Source organism: Acanthopagrus latus, chromosome 20 (assembly GCF_904848185.1).
Source record: "Acanthopagrus latus isolate v.2019 chromosome 20, fAcaLat1.1, whole genome shotgun sequence".
Taxonomy (NCBI): Eukaryota; Metazoa; Chordata; class Actinopteri; order Spariformes; family Sparidae; genus Acanthopagrus; species Acanthopagrus latus.
The window spans coordinates 10511459-10526904 of NC_051058.1; the positions used below are offsets into that span (position 1 = coordinate 10511459).

Here is a 15446-nt window from a genome sequence, read left to right on the forward strand (position 1 = left end):
ATGCGGTTCCCAATGACACAAAGTACAGCAGCATCTTTAGTTGCTGTTTGTTTGTTTGTTTTTAAAAATACATCCCACTCATTGAGTGTTTTATCAGTGTGTCCTTATATTAATCCACAAAACCAAGTCATGTGTCGGCCACAGACTGTGATGTCCACAGTCCACCTGGTGACAGCTGCTGCGTCTTACTCTGCCTTCTGCTGATCTAATTAACAGCGGAAGACGTTCTCACAGATACTCTTACTTAGAAAGACAGCAATAACACAGCGCACACGTACCCAATTTCAAGTAAAATCCCTGCGTAAAAATACTTTGCATCAGAAAAGTACCAAAATACTCATTATGAAGAAAGATCAGTTCCATGATAATAATAAAAATAATGACAAATAATTTGTTGTTATATTGTATCATTGTTTTAGAATTAGTGATGTATTCATGTGTAAGTCGCATAAGATGGAAGTAAACTTCAAATACCTCAGAAATGTGAGCTCACGTAATACTAGGTAAATTACGTAATTCAGTAAAATGACCCAGTTTAAAAAATAAAGACATCTAATTTACTCTTTAGTCGTGTGTATTCATAAAAAGTCTGTTTTAATTGTAAAGGGAAAAGCTAGACTATATAGCGCGCTTTGCAGTGTTTGTCCCTCAGCGGACACCGTCGCTGTGATCCAAACACAGCTGTTCCTCTCTCTGAATGTTTGTTAAGGCCATGTGTTGTGTTCAAGGAGTTTTGGAGGAATTTGTTTATGTCTTAAAAATATGAAATGTCCGTGCTGCGCAGAGCTCAAACATGGGAGGTATCTGAATCTGAGGAAAGCGACTGTGAGACCAAACCCAGGAGCAGTCCGATAGCAACAGTCAGCACAGTTTTAACCGAGGACCTGAGCTCAGAGGACAAGTGCAGAACCGCCCCATCGTCTGCCACAAAGAGGGAGTCTGGTCAAACTCCTGCTTTGTCTCCTCCGAGGCCAGCTGGACGTGGCACGCCGAGCCCTGCACGAAAACGCCGCACCAAGGAGGAGATCGAGGCGGACAGACAGACAGCCAGGGAGAGGAAGGAGGAGCGGGAGAGACAGAGAGCCGCCAGGGCCCGGGAGAAGGAGGAGAGGAGAGGGGAGCAGCAGAGGAGGAGAGAGGCGGCGGAGAACCTCAAGAGCCTCCGGCCGGAGAACTGCCTCAAGAGTCTGACCGTCTGCATAGACCCAGGTGCTGCCTTCACGGGCCGTCGGAAATTTGCATTCTAAAACTGACACTAGGCCATACCGAATATACATGGTTACTAGCTATTACATCAGTATCAACTTAAGTCACATGTTTTAAGTATTTTTTTACTACTCTGTCACAACAAAAACAAATAAAAGGCAACACTCATTTTGCCCCTCTAAATAAAAGCATACACATGTGGACTTTTGTATTTAAAAGGACCACTGGACCACTTATGACCTCCACAAGGAGGACAATAGTCTGAAATAACTGTAATCATGTGTTTGTTTGTTTTTTTGTTGTCCCCCCCAGCTCTTCTCCAACAGGATGGCTCAGACATCTTGCTGGACACCCTGGCTGCCTTAGATTGGAGGCTAAGCATTCAGAGCCAGCAGCTCCCGCGCAGCATCACCTGGACCAGAGACTTACCTCAGGTTCGCGCCTTACGCTGCTTCTAACACCATGTCTCTGTCTGTTGCTCCTACATCTGCAGCAAATCTGGTGGGTGCACAGCATCTGCATGTTTTCTTTACCGTTTTGTATGCAGCATGGAGATGACGGAAAGAGCTCTGTGGAGGAGGAGCAAGTGGTTCTGGTGCTGGATCTGACCGACCTCATGGACCTGGTGGTCTCCGTGAAGAAAGTAGGCATCACATTGTAAAAGAAAAAAATAATAAAATGGTAAGATGGCAGCCGAATCGATGGTCACGTTGTTGTTATTTTGTTGCTGCAGATGCTACACAGTGAAGAGGAGGAGAGAGGGGTCGGGTCCTTCCTCAGTCCTCTGCTGGAGTGTCTCAACCGGGATGCAAAGAAGGTGGTCACACTCTTAGTGACAGACTCTCAGCCTGATTACAGGTGTGTGTGTGTGTATGTGTGTAGCTTGTAACTGTTATACACTGAATAGCCTGGTTACTTTCTTCATGAATAACTTGATTAATCCCAAGTGAGGTCAAATTTCTATGATGGCCGAGGTGACACATTAGTTTACTTGCCAACAGGACCGATGCGCGTGGTGTGCATTTGCTTGATGAAACACTAGGGTCCAAACTGGGCATGGAGCATCTGGACATCAAGGAGGTCAGATTATTACAATTTTTCTCAGACACTGCAAATGCTCGACAACAACACGTTCTTGTACACTTTATGGTGAATGGTAAGAGAGTTTGAACTTCTCAGGCCCAGATGATGAGGCGTTGTTTCTTTTGTCTCCTCCCCAGGTTCTCGTGCACCTACAGCTCTGCAAGAACATCTCACTGGTCCTCCTGAATGGCTGGCAGGAGGTCACCGACCACGTGTGCGCTGTCACGAAGGCCTTATCGAAGCGCCCTTTCAAGTGAGCCAAGAAAACTTTCACAGAGCAGTCAGAGAAGTTGAAACATATCATTAATTTCATCACGTTTGATACCTGACTAATGTTCCCTCGCTTGTAGAATATGATGAGATAAAACTTTATTGATCCTTCACCAGGTAAATTCACTTGTTAGAGCAGCTTGAGAGTCAGAAGCAGCAAGACAATAAATATGCAGCAAGACAACTTAAAATATATATATATATATATATATATATAGATAGATAGATAGATAGATAGATAGATAGATAGATAGATAGATAGATAGATAGATTCTGTACACAGCATACATATTTTCACATATACAGATGTCCTTCCATGTTTTTCCAGACTGCTGACGGAGCGAGCCGAGCTGCCCTTCTGTGTGGATGGTTCGTGGGCCAGCGGGGCTCGGGTGGAGAGGGACGGCTCGGGGCTGATCCAGGTCTGGAGCAGGCAGATCCAGCAGCTGAACAGAGTCAGCCCCGCCGTGGCCTCCGCTGTGACTGCCGCCTACCCGTCTCCTCAGCTGCTGCTGCAGGTACAGACACCAGCAGAGGTGGTGGCCTGGATCCTCCATTGTGACCATTGGCTGTTTGCAACTGCTGCTTGTCAGTGATTTGAAAACACATCTTTAAACATGTTTTGTTTTTTGTTTTGTTTTTTTGTCTTTGTGACTATATGTTTTTTAGGCGTACCAGAGCTTGGGGTCAGAGGAAGAGAGGAAGGTTCTCCTGTCCAGTCTTGTAGTGAAAAGTGGAGGTAAAGAGAGGCGAATAGGACCGGAGATATCAGCCAGAGTTTACCGCTGCCTCACTGCCCAGAACGGCCAGCTGGTCCTGGACTAATTTGTCCACTTGAGAGACGATAAGGACAGACGTCAGCGCGGATAAATCTGGTTTCTAATTACACTTGTGACCACTTGTCTGCTAATGTATTAATGTTGATGTTTACAAGCTAAGAATAGGCCTTAGATATCAAGTTCACCTCTCAGGAAAGCACTATTAGGACTCCTGTGAACTACAGCCAATAGAATATACTAATTATATGATATTTATATATTTTGAAAAAACATCCTGTTGATGCACAAATGCAACATGTACTGTGAGAAGGACTGCTTTCTGTATATAAAAATGAGCTGCAGCAGAACTTATCATGTTTTACTTTTTATTTTAGATAATTCCCAGAGTAAGAACTCTTAATAGAAAAGACAAATCCTCTTGTAAGCAAGAAGACAACCATTGTTGATATTCAAGCCAAAATGCCGGTTACAAAACACACTTTTTACTGTACAAAAAAATACCAATATCAATAGCACAGTATCAAAAACAACTCCTGTCCCCCTGGAGTCAGTCCCTGAGAACAACACGTATACACAAGATTTCCATTTTTTTTTGTTTGTTTGTTTTCTGTCAAAGCCAAAATCTGGCACACATTAGGCCTTCCAAAGACAGTGACTTGCATATTTAAAAAAAAAAGAAAGAAAGAAAGAAAGAAAGAAAGAAACAGAAAAAGCAGAGCAGTACGAACTGCTCTCGTTAGCCACATAATAGAAGTTGGCTAATATGAGAATAAATGACCGACCTCGCCAAACCCACAACTTTATTAAAGGTTTCACCAACTAAACACTGTCTTCTCCCATTCACGGACAAAACTGTATTGCATGAAAGACTAGGGCCACTGTAAAAAAATTAAAATAAAGAGAGTTCTGCCTTTTTTCACTCAGAATTCTGACTTCTGTGACTTTTCTGAGATTAAAATTTGAATCAGAATCCTGAAAAAGGAAGTCAGTCCTCATTTTTTATTCGTTTTATCAGTGGCTGAAGCCTCTTCTGTAGTTTAAAATTGAACACATTCTTTAAATAGAAAAGGAAGCAACCCACTTAAAATGCTGATTGAGAAATATTGGCTACATGATGAGATTGCTCTTGTCTCTGGCAGGAGATTTGGATGGCGGCTGTAGAGTATCTGTGTGCCAAACGCTCACAAATACATTCTGACTGCGGAGTCATGTCCAGCGGCACCTTTTGCATTGGTGGTCCTCTGGCTCGGAGCAGCAGCTGTCATAGTCGCTGCTGGGGGGAGTCGGAGGGCAGTGGCAAGCGCACGGCGACATTTGACAAGAGCACTGGTAGGAGACAGTGTCAGGAAGTGGACTGGTGCAGGGGCTCGGGGAGGCGCAGGCACTCAGGGTGGACACCAGGCTCGGGATGGGGCTGGGGCTGCGGCTCGAGGGCAGGCTCACCTCCTCCGGGAAGTCCTCAGGTGGGTCCCTGTGCTGCTCTGAGGCTTCAGGGCTGCTGCTGCTGCTGCTGCTGCCGCTGAGGGTGAAGACCCAGCCCAGCTGTATCTGAAGGAGGCTGCGCAGGCCTGGCGGAAGCTCTACGGTGCTCAGTACGTCCGGGCAGCTGGGCAGCATTTGTCGGAGCTGGGCACAGCAAAGGTACTTCAGGGAGGTGGGTGTGTAGCAGGCACGGATCACCTTCATGCTGCTTTTGGCCGCTGTGGAACTCACCATGGGGTAGAACTTCTTGTTCTGCAGCCTCGTAGCGGCAACACCTGTTGCAACAGGACAACGGCGACATGAGTGAATTCTGATTCATGCAGCTAACAAAACCTGCTTGAATCACGGAGAGACACGTACCTATGCAGTGCCGATTCTTGTAGAAGGTCAGGGTGCCATGCCAGGTGTCCAGGTGCACTCCAATGATGGAGCCTTGGCCGAACCGAGAGGAGAACTTCACTTTGTCCCCTTTGTGCTGGAGGTGACCTTTAAACAGATACAGATGGATCTCATTTTCTTGAATCAAGGATCATCATGGTGGCAGAAAAATACCAAATCTGTTATTTGGGCCATTGATCCAGTGGTTTGACCCCCTCCTCCTCCTCACAAGATATATCTAGGGGGTCATGAGATGATTGGTGGGAAAGAGGAATAAACCTAAACCTAAAATCTAATATATGTAATTCATATAATTTTGCCTTTACGGGCCTTGAACACTGCTCTCATTGGTCCACTCGCACACGCCTGAGCCAGCATGTGACTCTGGTCGGCGCTGTCATGTAATCAGCTTCACTTCTACCGTGAATATGGGCATAAATTATGCCAAAGTGTGACATGGTGACGTAGCGTGATGTCCAGAAATCATGGGATTAAAGGCGGGACTACTGACGAGGTGTTCCAGGAGCAGTGTTTCCTGTGGTGGGGGGGACTTTGACCTTTTTAACTGTCAAGACCTTTTACTTGCACAAGAACATATCTAACACCCTGAAGGCAAGGATGGAACTGACAAAGCAAAGTAGCTCTCCTTTAAATACTCTGTTTAAATGTATATATTCATGGTTAATTTTCATTTTTGTGAACTACATTTTTTTAAATTGCTAAAATATTTTGCATATGTATAACCATATATTTCATCATTATTTACCCTGTATTATTTTTTGTGTGTTTTAACTGTGATCCAGTTTAAAAGCTTATCATGCATGTTTAATGTAAAAGGTACATCTGCGCCACAAAATTTTATAGGAGGTACTTTTTTACATTACATTCATTAGACAGGTGAAGTTACAAAGAAGTGAAAATTTGTCTAAAATGGAAATGCTCGAATGAAGTTCATCCAGTTTAAGAGATTCCTCTGAGAAATATATATTCTGACTCACTGACCTGTGTATGAGAGCCCCCAGCTGTCCTCATCGTGGCCCAGCAGGCTGCCGAAGCTGTATTTAAACTTCTCCAGGTTCACCTCCGAAGTTCCAACTCCCACCATCTGCACCAGGGAAACATCAGAAGTGAGGTCAAACCAAATAACCAACGGTGAGAGTTTGCACGTAATTTTTACATCCATTACACCAAACAGATATTTAGAGACATTTCTACGTGTGTTTTAGGCCACAGCAGATAATATGACACCCACCATATCAGTTCCATAGACAGGCGAGGTCATCTTGACTTCCCAGAAGTGCTGACCGTCTGCCAGCTCCTTGTTGCCGCGGATGGCCGCTGTGCCGCAGCTGTAGTCCGAGTGAAAGCTCACCTTCCTGTTGTCGCAGCTGAGGAAGGCTCCAGAGGACTTGAAGCGATCGTCCCACTCCCAGTCGAAACCTGAGGACACGAACACACCAACAGCTGTATGAGCTGGATGGTTTATATTACAGGCTTTTTTTATTTGACTGTTTCTTAGTCATTTTGTTTAATCTCTTGTCAATTCTCTAATCTGCTTTACTAAATTTGAATGAGACATTGATCAATGTGTAATAATGGTCACAAAAGCCAATTATAATACATAGTGATATCATTTCCTAATACTGCCAAGGCCTTGTATTCGTCTGCAGAGCACGTGCCAAGTTATGGTGTCACCTGCTGTGTTCACATGCTGCATGACTGTCTTTGTCAGCTTTCGCTCACCCTGATCCTCCTCCCCGCAGAGGCAGTCCTCTGGGGTAACAGTGACGCCCGGGCTGAGCTCCTCTTGGCCACACTCGCAGAAAGACTCCCCCATCACCGGCACCGTGTTGGGCAAGGCCACCGCCTCCGACACGGCCTGAGAGCTCGGCAGGTGATCCGCCTCGGACTCCAGTTCGCTCATCTGGTGGACAGAAACGGCACAGACAGCATCTTGTGAGCTCACAGACGTGGCCATGGTCCAGGGTCAAATTTAGATCCAGTGGAGAGGATTGTGTTCAGTGGCTTCTCAGTTCTGAAAAATCCCAACCTTTCTGTGGTCCACAGAGCCAAATGAGAGCCATATCACCTATTTGACACATAGCCTTTGCCCTAAAAGCTTGTCCCTGTTTCCTATTGGCAAGGGAGGTCACGTGTGTGAGCAAGTAAAATTAGACCCCCTTCCAAAAATACTGAGCCTCCTCCTCTTCCCCGCTGGTGACCTGACCATGTCTTACACACAGCCATTTCAGACATGGGACTGTCCCAGTGGAAAACTACCGATGCATCCTACACACGGCCATACCTTTTCCTTTGGATTGCACTACTTCCTTCTCCGGTCGCACTAAATATACACTCCATCCAAATCTCCCTCTCCTTTACTCCACTTTTCTCTCGTTCTTACCCGCAACAAAAAAAACAAACAAACAAACCCCGGTGTCTCACCTGCGTCGCTGTCTGTCCCTCCCATTCCTCCTTGTCCGGCGTCTGGATCACTGCCATGGCATCTGTCTCCTGCCGTGCCTCGCTCCAGGCCAGATGCCGAGCCGGGCCGTTCCTGCCTCTTCTCAGCATGGCAACCCTGCGGACAGCAGACCCCAGCGCCTTAGGACCAGCTGGCATGCGTGCAGTAGGTCTTGTGCTTGGTATTTGTGTCAAGTAAGGCCAGTGTTTGTGTCCTGCTTCACGGCCTGTTTACTTTACTATCGAGGTCAGATTATTTTTTGAACATTCGTGCCGTCTCCGATTTCTCTTCTTCCAAAACTAGCAGGCTATATTGGAGGAAGAGACACAGGAATAAGTTGTCCTGTTTAACCTGCTTCAGATTTGAGGGGGCTTTCCTGAGAATGAACAGCACACCAATGCAGCTGAACCCAGGTATCTCAAATAAATGACAATATTTATGACAATATATTTGGAGAGGCACTACTTAGAAATGTATATAATATTAATGAGGTAATAATACAAACTCAGAAATATGTATCTTCTCCATGACTGTTCTCAGAGGAAAATAAGGTCTTAGAAACACTGTTTGAAGCTAGAAAGGTGGCAGGGTCCGCCACATTTGAACAAGGTAAAACAGTATGAAGTCCTTTAAGGTTAGTTTGTTCATTCAGTTTATCAGTCATGAAAACAAACTGAGATTATTTATTTAGCTTGTCTAGACAGGAAAAAGGGTTAACCACAATACTACACAGTGCACCTTTAAGCAAAGATCAGTATTGTGTAAAAAAAAAAAAAGTTGTTTCCATGTCTTTCAGTTGGAAGACGCTATCTTTTATGACTAAGATTTTTAGAGTGCAGTGTTTTTTTTCCTCCTTAAAATGGACTGCATCCTTGTATTTCCAACTTACTGTGTGGCTGTATCAGAAAAATGTGAGCTATGTTGGCATCTCAGCGTTTGTCATAAATTTGGTTGGACAACTAAAAGTAGGTCAGTCAAAAGTATGAATGACAAATATTCTGTACAGGCTATTCTCCGTTCGACAGTGTTTGTCAGTAACCTTTCCTCACATTACAAGGGTTGTTCCCTCTAACATCTTTGCATCAACCGGCCCTCAAACCCACACAAATTGGGCTAAATTTGATCAGAGTTTGTCCCAGGGTCCACAATCTGATTATAGATTGTGTTTTTAGATTTTTTCTGTTATTAAACACACTACCAAAAACGAAATCATGTGCTCTGTCATTATGTTAGTGAGAGATGGAGTTATAATGAAAACATATATTTGCTGGGGACATTCCTGTGAAGAAAGACGTCTGTCCACCTATAGACCGTTCTCTGCCTGTTGCCACCTGCCCCATATGCCCCACACTTGGCAGCGGGAGGTGTTTCCATGCACTTGTTTAACCTTTTAACCCGACCCTCTGCCAGTGTGGCAACATGTCTGCCACTGTATTGTGAGGTCACCTAACTACACGATGCAAAGTGAGCCAATTAAAAAATGTAAGATTTTAACATCTGCGTGTTTAACATCCCCTGACTGTCCTTCCTAAATAATTATCTGACGCTTTCCGTCACTGTAAGGTGTTTGGATGTTATTCTGCTGGAATGGAACTAGATTTGAGGGACACTGAAATAAAAATGAAACTTTCCACATCTAAGACTCTAAGGGTTACCGCTTTAAAGGTGCACTACGTAGAGGAATCAGAAGGGAAAGATCTTCACAGACAGTTTTTTTTTTTTTTAATGAATAGACAAACTAAATTAAACAAACGCTCGTCATTTTTATGACTGAATAAACAAAGTGATCTTAAAGGACAACACAATTTCACACTGTTTTATTTTGTTTATATTTGGCGGACCCTGTCACCTTTTTAGCTTCTAACAGTGCTCTTTATTCAGTTATGGAGAAGGTAAATAGGTCAGAGTTTGTGTGATTACCTTATTAAAATTGTTTGAATTAAAAACTGCAGAATTCCCCTTTAACGTCAGTGTGTAGCCAAGAGGAAAATCCATCCACCTATAGACCGTTCTCTGCCTGTTTCCACCTGCCCCATATGCCCCACAGTTGGCAGCGGGTGGTGTTCCCATGCACTTGTTTAATCTTTTTAACCCAACCCTCTGCCGGTGTAGCAGCATGTCTGTCAGCATACAGACACAGGCGAAGGTCAGCTGACCTCACAATACAATGTGTGCCAATCATAAATTTATGATTATAACATCCGTGTGTTTACACCCCTGCTATAACTGACTGTCATGCCATCCTAGATAATTATCTAACACTTTTATCATTTGTGTAAGACAAGTTTGGAGGTAATTCTTCTGGAATGGAAGTGGATACTGTAGTAATAATTTAACATCCTCCTTGTAACTCTAAAGTTACAATGTTTAAAGGAACTTTTGGAGTTATTTGGGTCAAAGTTGACTCTGTTGCAGCATGAAGAACCATTACATTATAACAGATTGATCATGCACTATAGGGACTGTTTCCTATAAAGACTGAACAATCAGTGAAGTCGATGCAACTCCAGTGACAAGATCATCATAGGAATTCTGATCCATTTTGTATTCACACAGTCAGAAGTTTAAACAAGCATAATTCTTAGATGGACATTTCAGGAGACTTCAACCTCCTGTCTGTGCTTTATGACCCTAAATCAGGAAGCTCCAGATCTACTGATGAAAAACAGAACTGAACAGTGTTTGCTTTAAACAAAAATAGCTGTTTTGAACTGTCTGCCGCTTTGACAGTCAGTAATCATTACAATCAATATCCTCAGTGTCAGTGTTTTGTTTTTCTAAAATGTATTGGTAGTTAGAGAGAACAGAGAGAATTAACGGAATAAAAAGAAAAAACAACATATAAAGCATATGTACCACAACCTGATAGCATGTCTCAGTTAACACAGCAGCTGGTGACTGGCAGGTGCAGGAGATAACTGCCAATGATTTAGATTAGTTAGTCTGGAGCTATAGTCTCACTTTAATTGGTCCTTACCCTACATACTGTACAGGCATCATCTGGACAACCCAGCCAAGACAGACTACAGCACCGGTGCTCTGATCGATATGATATCAGTGCAGAGGGACTGTGACAGTGTCATGAATGATTGTTATTAATCATAATTAATTCACATCAAACTGCTGTCAATGGCCTGTCCATAACTTCTATTGAAATACATCAGAACATGAAAGTGTTTTCTAGATCAGTGCAGTTTGAATATCTGTCATTCCTGACACTAGCATCAGTTGAATGTTTAAATCTGAGCAGACAGTGCATGTACATTCAACAAATGTAACACTACAGCTGATATTTTGTTGTATCTTTTAGGTCAAACACACGCTGCCAGTGAATGAACATGAATGTCTGAATCTAAGCGGCAGTGGTGCTCTTACCTTACTGTGGTCTTCCTATACACCGTCTTGCAGTGGCTCATTTGAACGCTGGTGCGTCTCTATATATCCGACTGTCCAACAGGTGCAGTTTGCACTCTGGCCCACTTCTCTGCGAGCTGGAAGTAAACATTACGTGTCCACGCCCATGCCGCGTTCTCATTGGATGAGACGTGCTCGGGGGAGGGGTTTACGTAAATCTTTGTAGTTACCTTTACCTCTGAGTGGCTACAGTGCAAATGATGTGGAGACGTCATGTGGGGTCTGCTGATTTGATAACAAAAAGAAGGGAATGCCCACCATGTAGCCTATTTAAAAGCAGATATAAAACAATTACACTTCATTATTATTTTTAAATTATATTTTATTTATTTATTTATTTATTTATTTATTTATTTATTTATTTATTTATTCTTTTTACGGTAGAAGGTTTTAATGGCGTCGTATTGTGTATAGCACTGGTATTTGTGTTGTTCGTTGTTTGAAGCAGTGTTTGTATCGCTATAAAAGTGAATTAATTGAGTTTTGGGACAATTTGGAGAACAAGATACATTAAAATAACTTTTTCTGTTGATATATAAAGACATGTCTGGAGCAAGATATTCAACTTTCGCACAGGTCGTAGTTTTCCAAGTGAAGAGGCATCTAAATCGCACACGAAAATCCCATATTTGCCATAATCTTGAGCGTTCGTGTTGCAATTGAATGCGCGAGCTGGCAGCCTATTGGCGGCGTCAGAATAGAGGCGGGACTTGAGTGCGCTGTGTGATTGGCTAGGTGGCACGTGATGATAGACGGAAGTAGCAGAGCCCGGTGCTGTGTGCATGGTTTAATCCTTACATCCAAAATATGGAAGCAAATAATGGTAAGAACAAGTTCTCGGCTATGGAAGTTCATTAGGAGATTGCGTCCGTATTTTTAGCTCTTTCAGCAGTACACGAACTGTGTCTTAGTTCTTTAGAGATGGCAGTTGTCAAAAACTGATGCGTTTTTCATAATAGTTACCAATTTAAATCTTAGCTAACTGGCTAGCGGATGCTAACAACATGTACGCTGAAGTTTGAAATATTCAGCTCTGTAGCTCAGTCAGCTGCTAAAATTGAGTTGCTGTCTGTGTGGGGAAAAAGCTATTACATAAATAATACGGTTAAAGATTATTCAAAAGGAACTCTCACCTACTTATGTTGAACTTGTGAACTCGGGTGATGAAATGTGACACCAGTATCAAACTGCGACATCTCTTTCTGACCCCATTTTTCGGATTACTTGACAGTTCAGTTTACCAGCTCTCGTTACAGCAATATCGTAATTAACTGACATTTGACCCTGTCATGTATCTGCTGCTCACGCTAACCCAGTTTTGTTTCCTTTTTAATTTGAGACGGGAGCATGTCCCAGGTCCGGCACGTTGTGTTGGTCCTGTCGGGGAAAGGAGGAGTGGGCAAGAGCACCATCACCACAGAGTTGGCCCTGGCTCTCAGGCACGCTGGGAAGAAGGTGAGTTCAAAGACCAGCAGTTATGCTATTTAGAAAACACAGAGGAGCTGTTCAAGAGAATGTTTATTGTAATGATGCAACACTTGCATGTTATGTATTATGTAGTCCACATGGTTCTGTTGCTGACGTATTCATCAGGTTGGCATCCTGGACGTTGACCTATGTGGACCCAGTATCCCCCGCATGCTGAGCATTGGCAGGCCTGATGTACACCAGTGTGACTCGGGGTGGGTGCCCGTCTACACGGACGCCGAGAAGACCCTCGCCCTGATGTCCATCGGCTTCCTGCTGGAGGACCCGGATGAAGCAGTGGTGTGGAGGGGGCCCAAGAAAACTGGTATGCTAGACCTATCTTTGGGGCACAGCGCTTTTCAAGTCCTGGTTTGACAGTAATGGTTGTTTTTTGGGATTTATAGGACTTTTAGCAACAAAATCTTATAAACAAGCATTGTGAGACATGTTTGTCTGCTTCAACAGTTATCTCTCAGTAAAAATCCCTGTGCTGCATGTTTTGCCCTTGAACTCACCTTGTTCTCCACACTCTCCTCACCATCTCTGATATTCCTGTCCTGTAGCTTTGATTGGCCAGTTCGTGTCAGACGTAGCATGGGGAGAGCTGGATGTGCTGCTGGTGGACACGCCGCCGGGGACGTCTGATGAGCATTTGGCGGTACTGGAGAACCTTAAGAAACACAGCCGCGTGGATGGAGCCGTTTTGGTGACCACACCACAGGTACCTACCAAAATGCAGACCCTACAGTCCATAGTTGGAGCAAGGAGAGTACATTAATCATTTGGATGGCATCATAGGGGAACGTTAACACTGAAAAGTAAGCCAATAATTTAGTTTTGGCTGTTTACCTTTTCAGTCATGCATAGCAAATAGGCCATGCATGTGTGTTTTAAAGCAAAGTGACCGCCACTGTGGCTCAATTGTGTAGTTTTTTACAGCAAGACCAGAACACATCAAATGCTATAATGTTGTCATGTTTAAGTGCTCCTTCCTGTCATCTTTATTCCTAAAGAGCTGCTCATTCCTGCCATCTTTATTCCTAGAGAGCTGCTCATTCCTGCCATCTTTAATCCTAGAGAGCTGCTCATTCCTGCCGTCTTTATTCCTAGAGAGCTGCTCATTCCTGCCGTCTTTACTCCTAGAGAGCTGCTCATTCCTGCCGTCTTTATTCCTAGAAAGCTGCTCATTCCTGCCGTCTTTATTCCTAGAGAGCTGCTCATTCCTGCCATCTTTATACCTAGAGACATGCCCATTCCAGCCATCTTAATTCCTAGAGTTGCTAATTCTTGCCACCTGTATTCCTAGAAAGTTGCTAATTCCTCTCATCTTTATGCCCTGAAAGCTACCAAAATGATGACAGAATTTTCAACAAATGTGTGTTTTCTGCTTTCATGTGTTGGCTACAGGCAGTATCCACAGGGGATGTAAGGAGAGAGATCACATTCTGCAAGAAGACAGGCGTCCGGATCCTGGGAATCGTAGAGAACATGAGCGGCTTTGTTTGTCCACACTGCTCAGTACGTAAGCTTTCATACAACTGTTTGGAGAACTCAGATGTAAAACACCAATATCTTCTATAAATTACATTAAAGTGCATCCAAACATGACAGTTTTTGAAGGATCTACATTCAGTTGCTCAGGTGTCAGTTAAATTTTTACCAAAATACACTTATTATTTTTTTTTCAGTGTAGTCAGAGTGTATCCATTTTAACAAATCTTCTCCCTTTTCAGGAATGCAGCAATATATTCTCAAAAGGCGGCGGTGAAGAGTTGGCCAAGCTGACCGGATCAATATTCCTGGGTGAGATCAATGGGATAGAATTACATGTAATGTTAGCTTCCAGCCACAGGGTGTCACAACACACTGTGATTGCACATCGCTCCTCAGCCACCATTCATGATTTAGGAGGCATTTTACATCACTGCCATGCTGCTAAAATGGTCGATCCTGTTTTTCAGTGGCAGCAGCGGGTTTAAAAAAAACCTCAATGACAGCGTAATACATGATCATCAATAATTCTTGGTTCAAACGATCAGATCATTAAACGTTTTCCCTCAGCAGTGAACCGCTTTGTGTGCTGATCAATCTCTTGAGTAATGATGCAGCTAATTCAGCTCGGCCCGTGGCACTGAGACAGCAGCTGTGTGTGAGAACACTGCATAGATTGAGCCAAGCGTGTATCCGATCAAACATGCCCTTTAACATCCACTTCATTCTCAATATTTATTCCAATTAATTTGTACATTAGTTGAGTCTTTTTTTCCAGGCACAAGGTAGCTGAGGACCATTTATCAGGTGTGATGTTAATTGGTTCAGCTTGGATCTGTAATCATGACCATTTCCTCTCTCTTTCAGGTGCTGTGCCCTTGGATCCTCTGCTCAGCACCAGTATAGAGGAGGGCAAGGACTTCATCCAAACATTTCCCGACAGTGCCACCTTCAGCGCCATCAGCAGTATATCTCAGACTCTGTTCGAAAGCCTCCAAACTGCATGAGACATGAATTTATTTGCACTGAATTCTGTTCACATTTTAGTATACAGGCTCTGTGAAATGTACATAACGCAGAAATGTTAATCATTGTGCAAATGTAACAGTTTTTAGTTGCATTATTTCCCTGTACAGTTAAAACATTATATTAAACTATTTCCTGATCATTTTGTTTTGTACGTTATTTTACAAGAAAAGATCCAATCAGCCAACAGTACAATGCAGGCTATGTTTGAAGTTATCTTTTCAGTGCAGCAGTTGCAACTCTTGAGGGTGTGCACCACAGTGTAACGATTACCACAGAGCCAAACAGGAAGTATATGGTCATCAACAACTCAGCCTATATTCTACAGAGAAAATTCAACAAATTACTTTGTAATTAATAAAAATGACATGACTGCCTGTGAGAGA

The 15446-nt window shown here is 43.4% G+C and overlaps 3 protein-coding genes across 3 annotated transcripts; 2 read left to right on the plus strand and 1 right to left on the minus strand.

Annotated features, from left to right (window-relative positions):
* Positions 1-643: 643 nt before the first annotated feature.
* LOC119009524 (probable crossover junction endonuclease EME2) lies at positions 644-3685 on the plus strand. Its single transcript, XM_037080871.1, has 8 exons — positions 644-1209; positions 1519-1640; positions 1754-1849; positions 1940-2064; positions 2208-2286; positions 2427-2542; positions 2888-3077; positions 3229-3685. Exons 1-8 carry the CDS (start codon positions 768-770, stop codon positions 3382-3384), a joined length of 1326 nt encoding a protein of 441 aa, XP_036936766.1. The 5' UTR covers positions 644-767; the 3' UTR covers positions 3385-3685.
* A 4-nt stretch (positions 3686-3689) lies between these two features.
* On the minus strand, positions 3690-11349 carry spsb3b (splA/ryanodine receptor domain and SOCS box containing 3b). Its single transcript, XM_037080872.1, has 7 exons — positions 11038-11349; positions 7644-7779; positions 6942-7122; positions 6451-6638; positions 6201-6303; positions 5181-5306; positions 3690-5095 (listed from the first exon to the last, which is right to left on the minus strand). The coding sequence occupies exons 1-7, from the start codon at positions 11076-11078 to the stop codon at positions 4545-4547; spliced, it is 1326 nt and encodes a 441-aa protein (XP_036936767.1). The 5' UTR covers positions 11079-11349; the 3' UTR covers positions 3690-4544.
* A 401-nt stretch (positions 11350-11750) lies between these two features.
* On the plus strand, positions 11751-15202 carry nubp2 (nucleotide binding protein 2 (MinD homolog, E. coli)). Its single transcript, XM_037080873.1, has 7 exons — positions 11751-11899; positions 12416-12531; positions 12670-12868; positions 13107-13264; positions 13951-14061; positions 14277-14346; positions 14902-15202. Exons 1-7 carry the CDS (start codon positions 11884-11886, stop codon positions 15039-15041), a joined length of 810 nt encoding a protein of 269 aa, XP_036936768.1. The 5' UTR covers positions 11751-11883; the 3' UTR covers positions 15042-15202.
* The last annotated feature ends 244 nt before the right edge of the window (positions 15203-15446 follow it).

What these genes read in the sequence shown, in the direction of transcription:
- LOC119009524 (XM_037080871.1), top strand. Translation starts at nt 768, where the DNA reads ATGTCCGTGCTGCGCAGAGCTCAAACATGGGAGGTATCTGAATCTGAG. An exon ending in AGCATCTGGACATCAAGGAG is followed by an intron (nt 2,287 to 2,426) that starts GTCAGATTATTA and finishes TCTCCTCCCCAG; the next exon opens with GTTCTCGTGCACCTACAGCT. An exon ending in CTCCTCAGCTGCTGCTGCAG is followed by an intron (nt 3,078 to 3,228) that starts GTACAGACACCA and finishes TATGTTTTTTAG; the next exon opens with GCGTACCAGAGCTTGGGGTC.
- spsb3b (XM_037080872.1), bottom strand. Translation starts at nt 11,078, where the DNA reads ATGAGCCACTGCAAGACGGTGTATAGGAAGACCACAGTAAG. An exon ending in CTGTCTATGGAACTGATATG is followed by an intron (nt 6,304 to 6,450) that starts GTGGGTGTCATA and finishes TCCCTGGTGCAG; the next exon opens with ATGGTGGGAGTTGGAACTTC. An exon ending in CAAGAATCGGCACTGCATAG is followed by an intron (nt 5,096 to 5,180) that starts GTACGTGTCTCT and finishes CTGTTGCAACAG; the next exon opens with GTGTTGCCGCTACGAGGCTG.
- nubp2 (XM_037080873.1), top strand. An exon ending in TCAGGCACGCTGGGAAGAAG is followed by an intron (nt 12,532 to 12,669) that starts GTGAGTTCAAAG and finishes CGTATTCATCAG; the next exon opens with GTTGGCATCCTGGACGTTGA. An exon ending in GACCGGATCAATATTCCTGG is followed by an intron (nt 14,347 to 14,901) that starts GTGAGATCAATG and finishes TCTCTCTTTCAG; the next exon opens with GTGCTGTGCCCTTGGATCCT.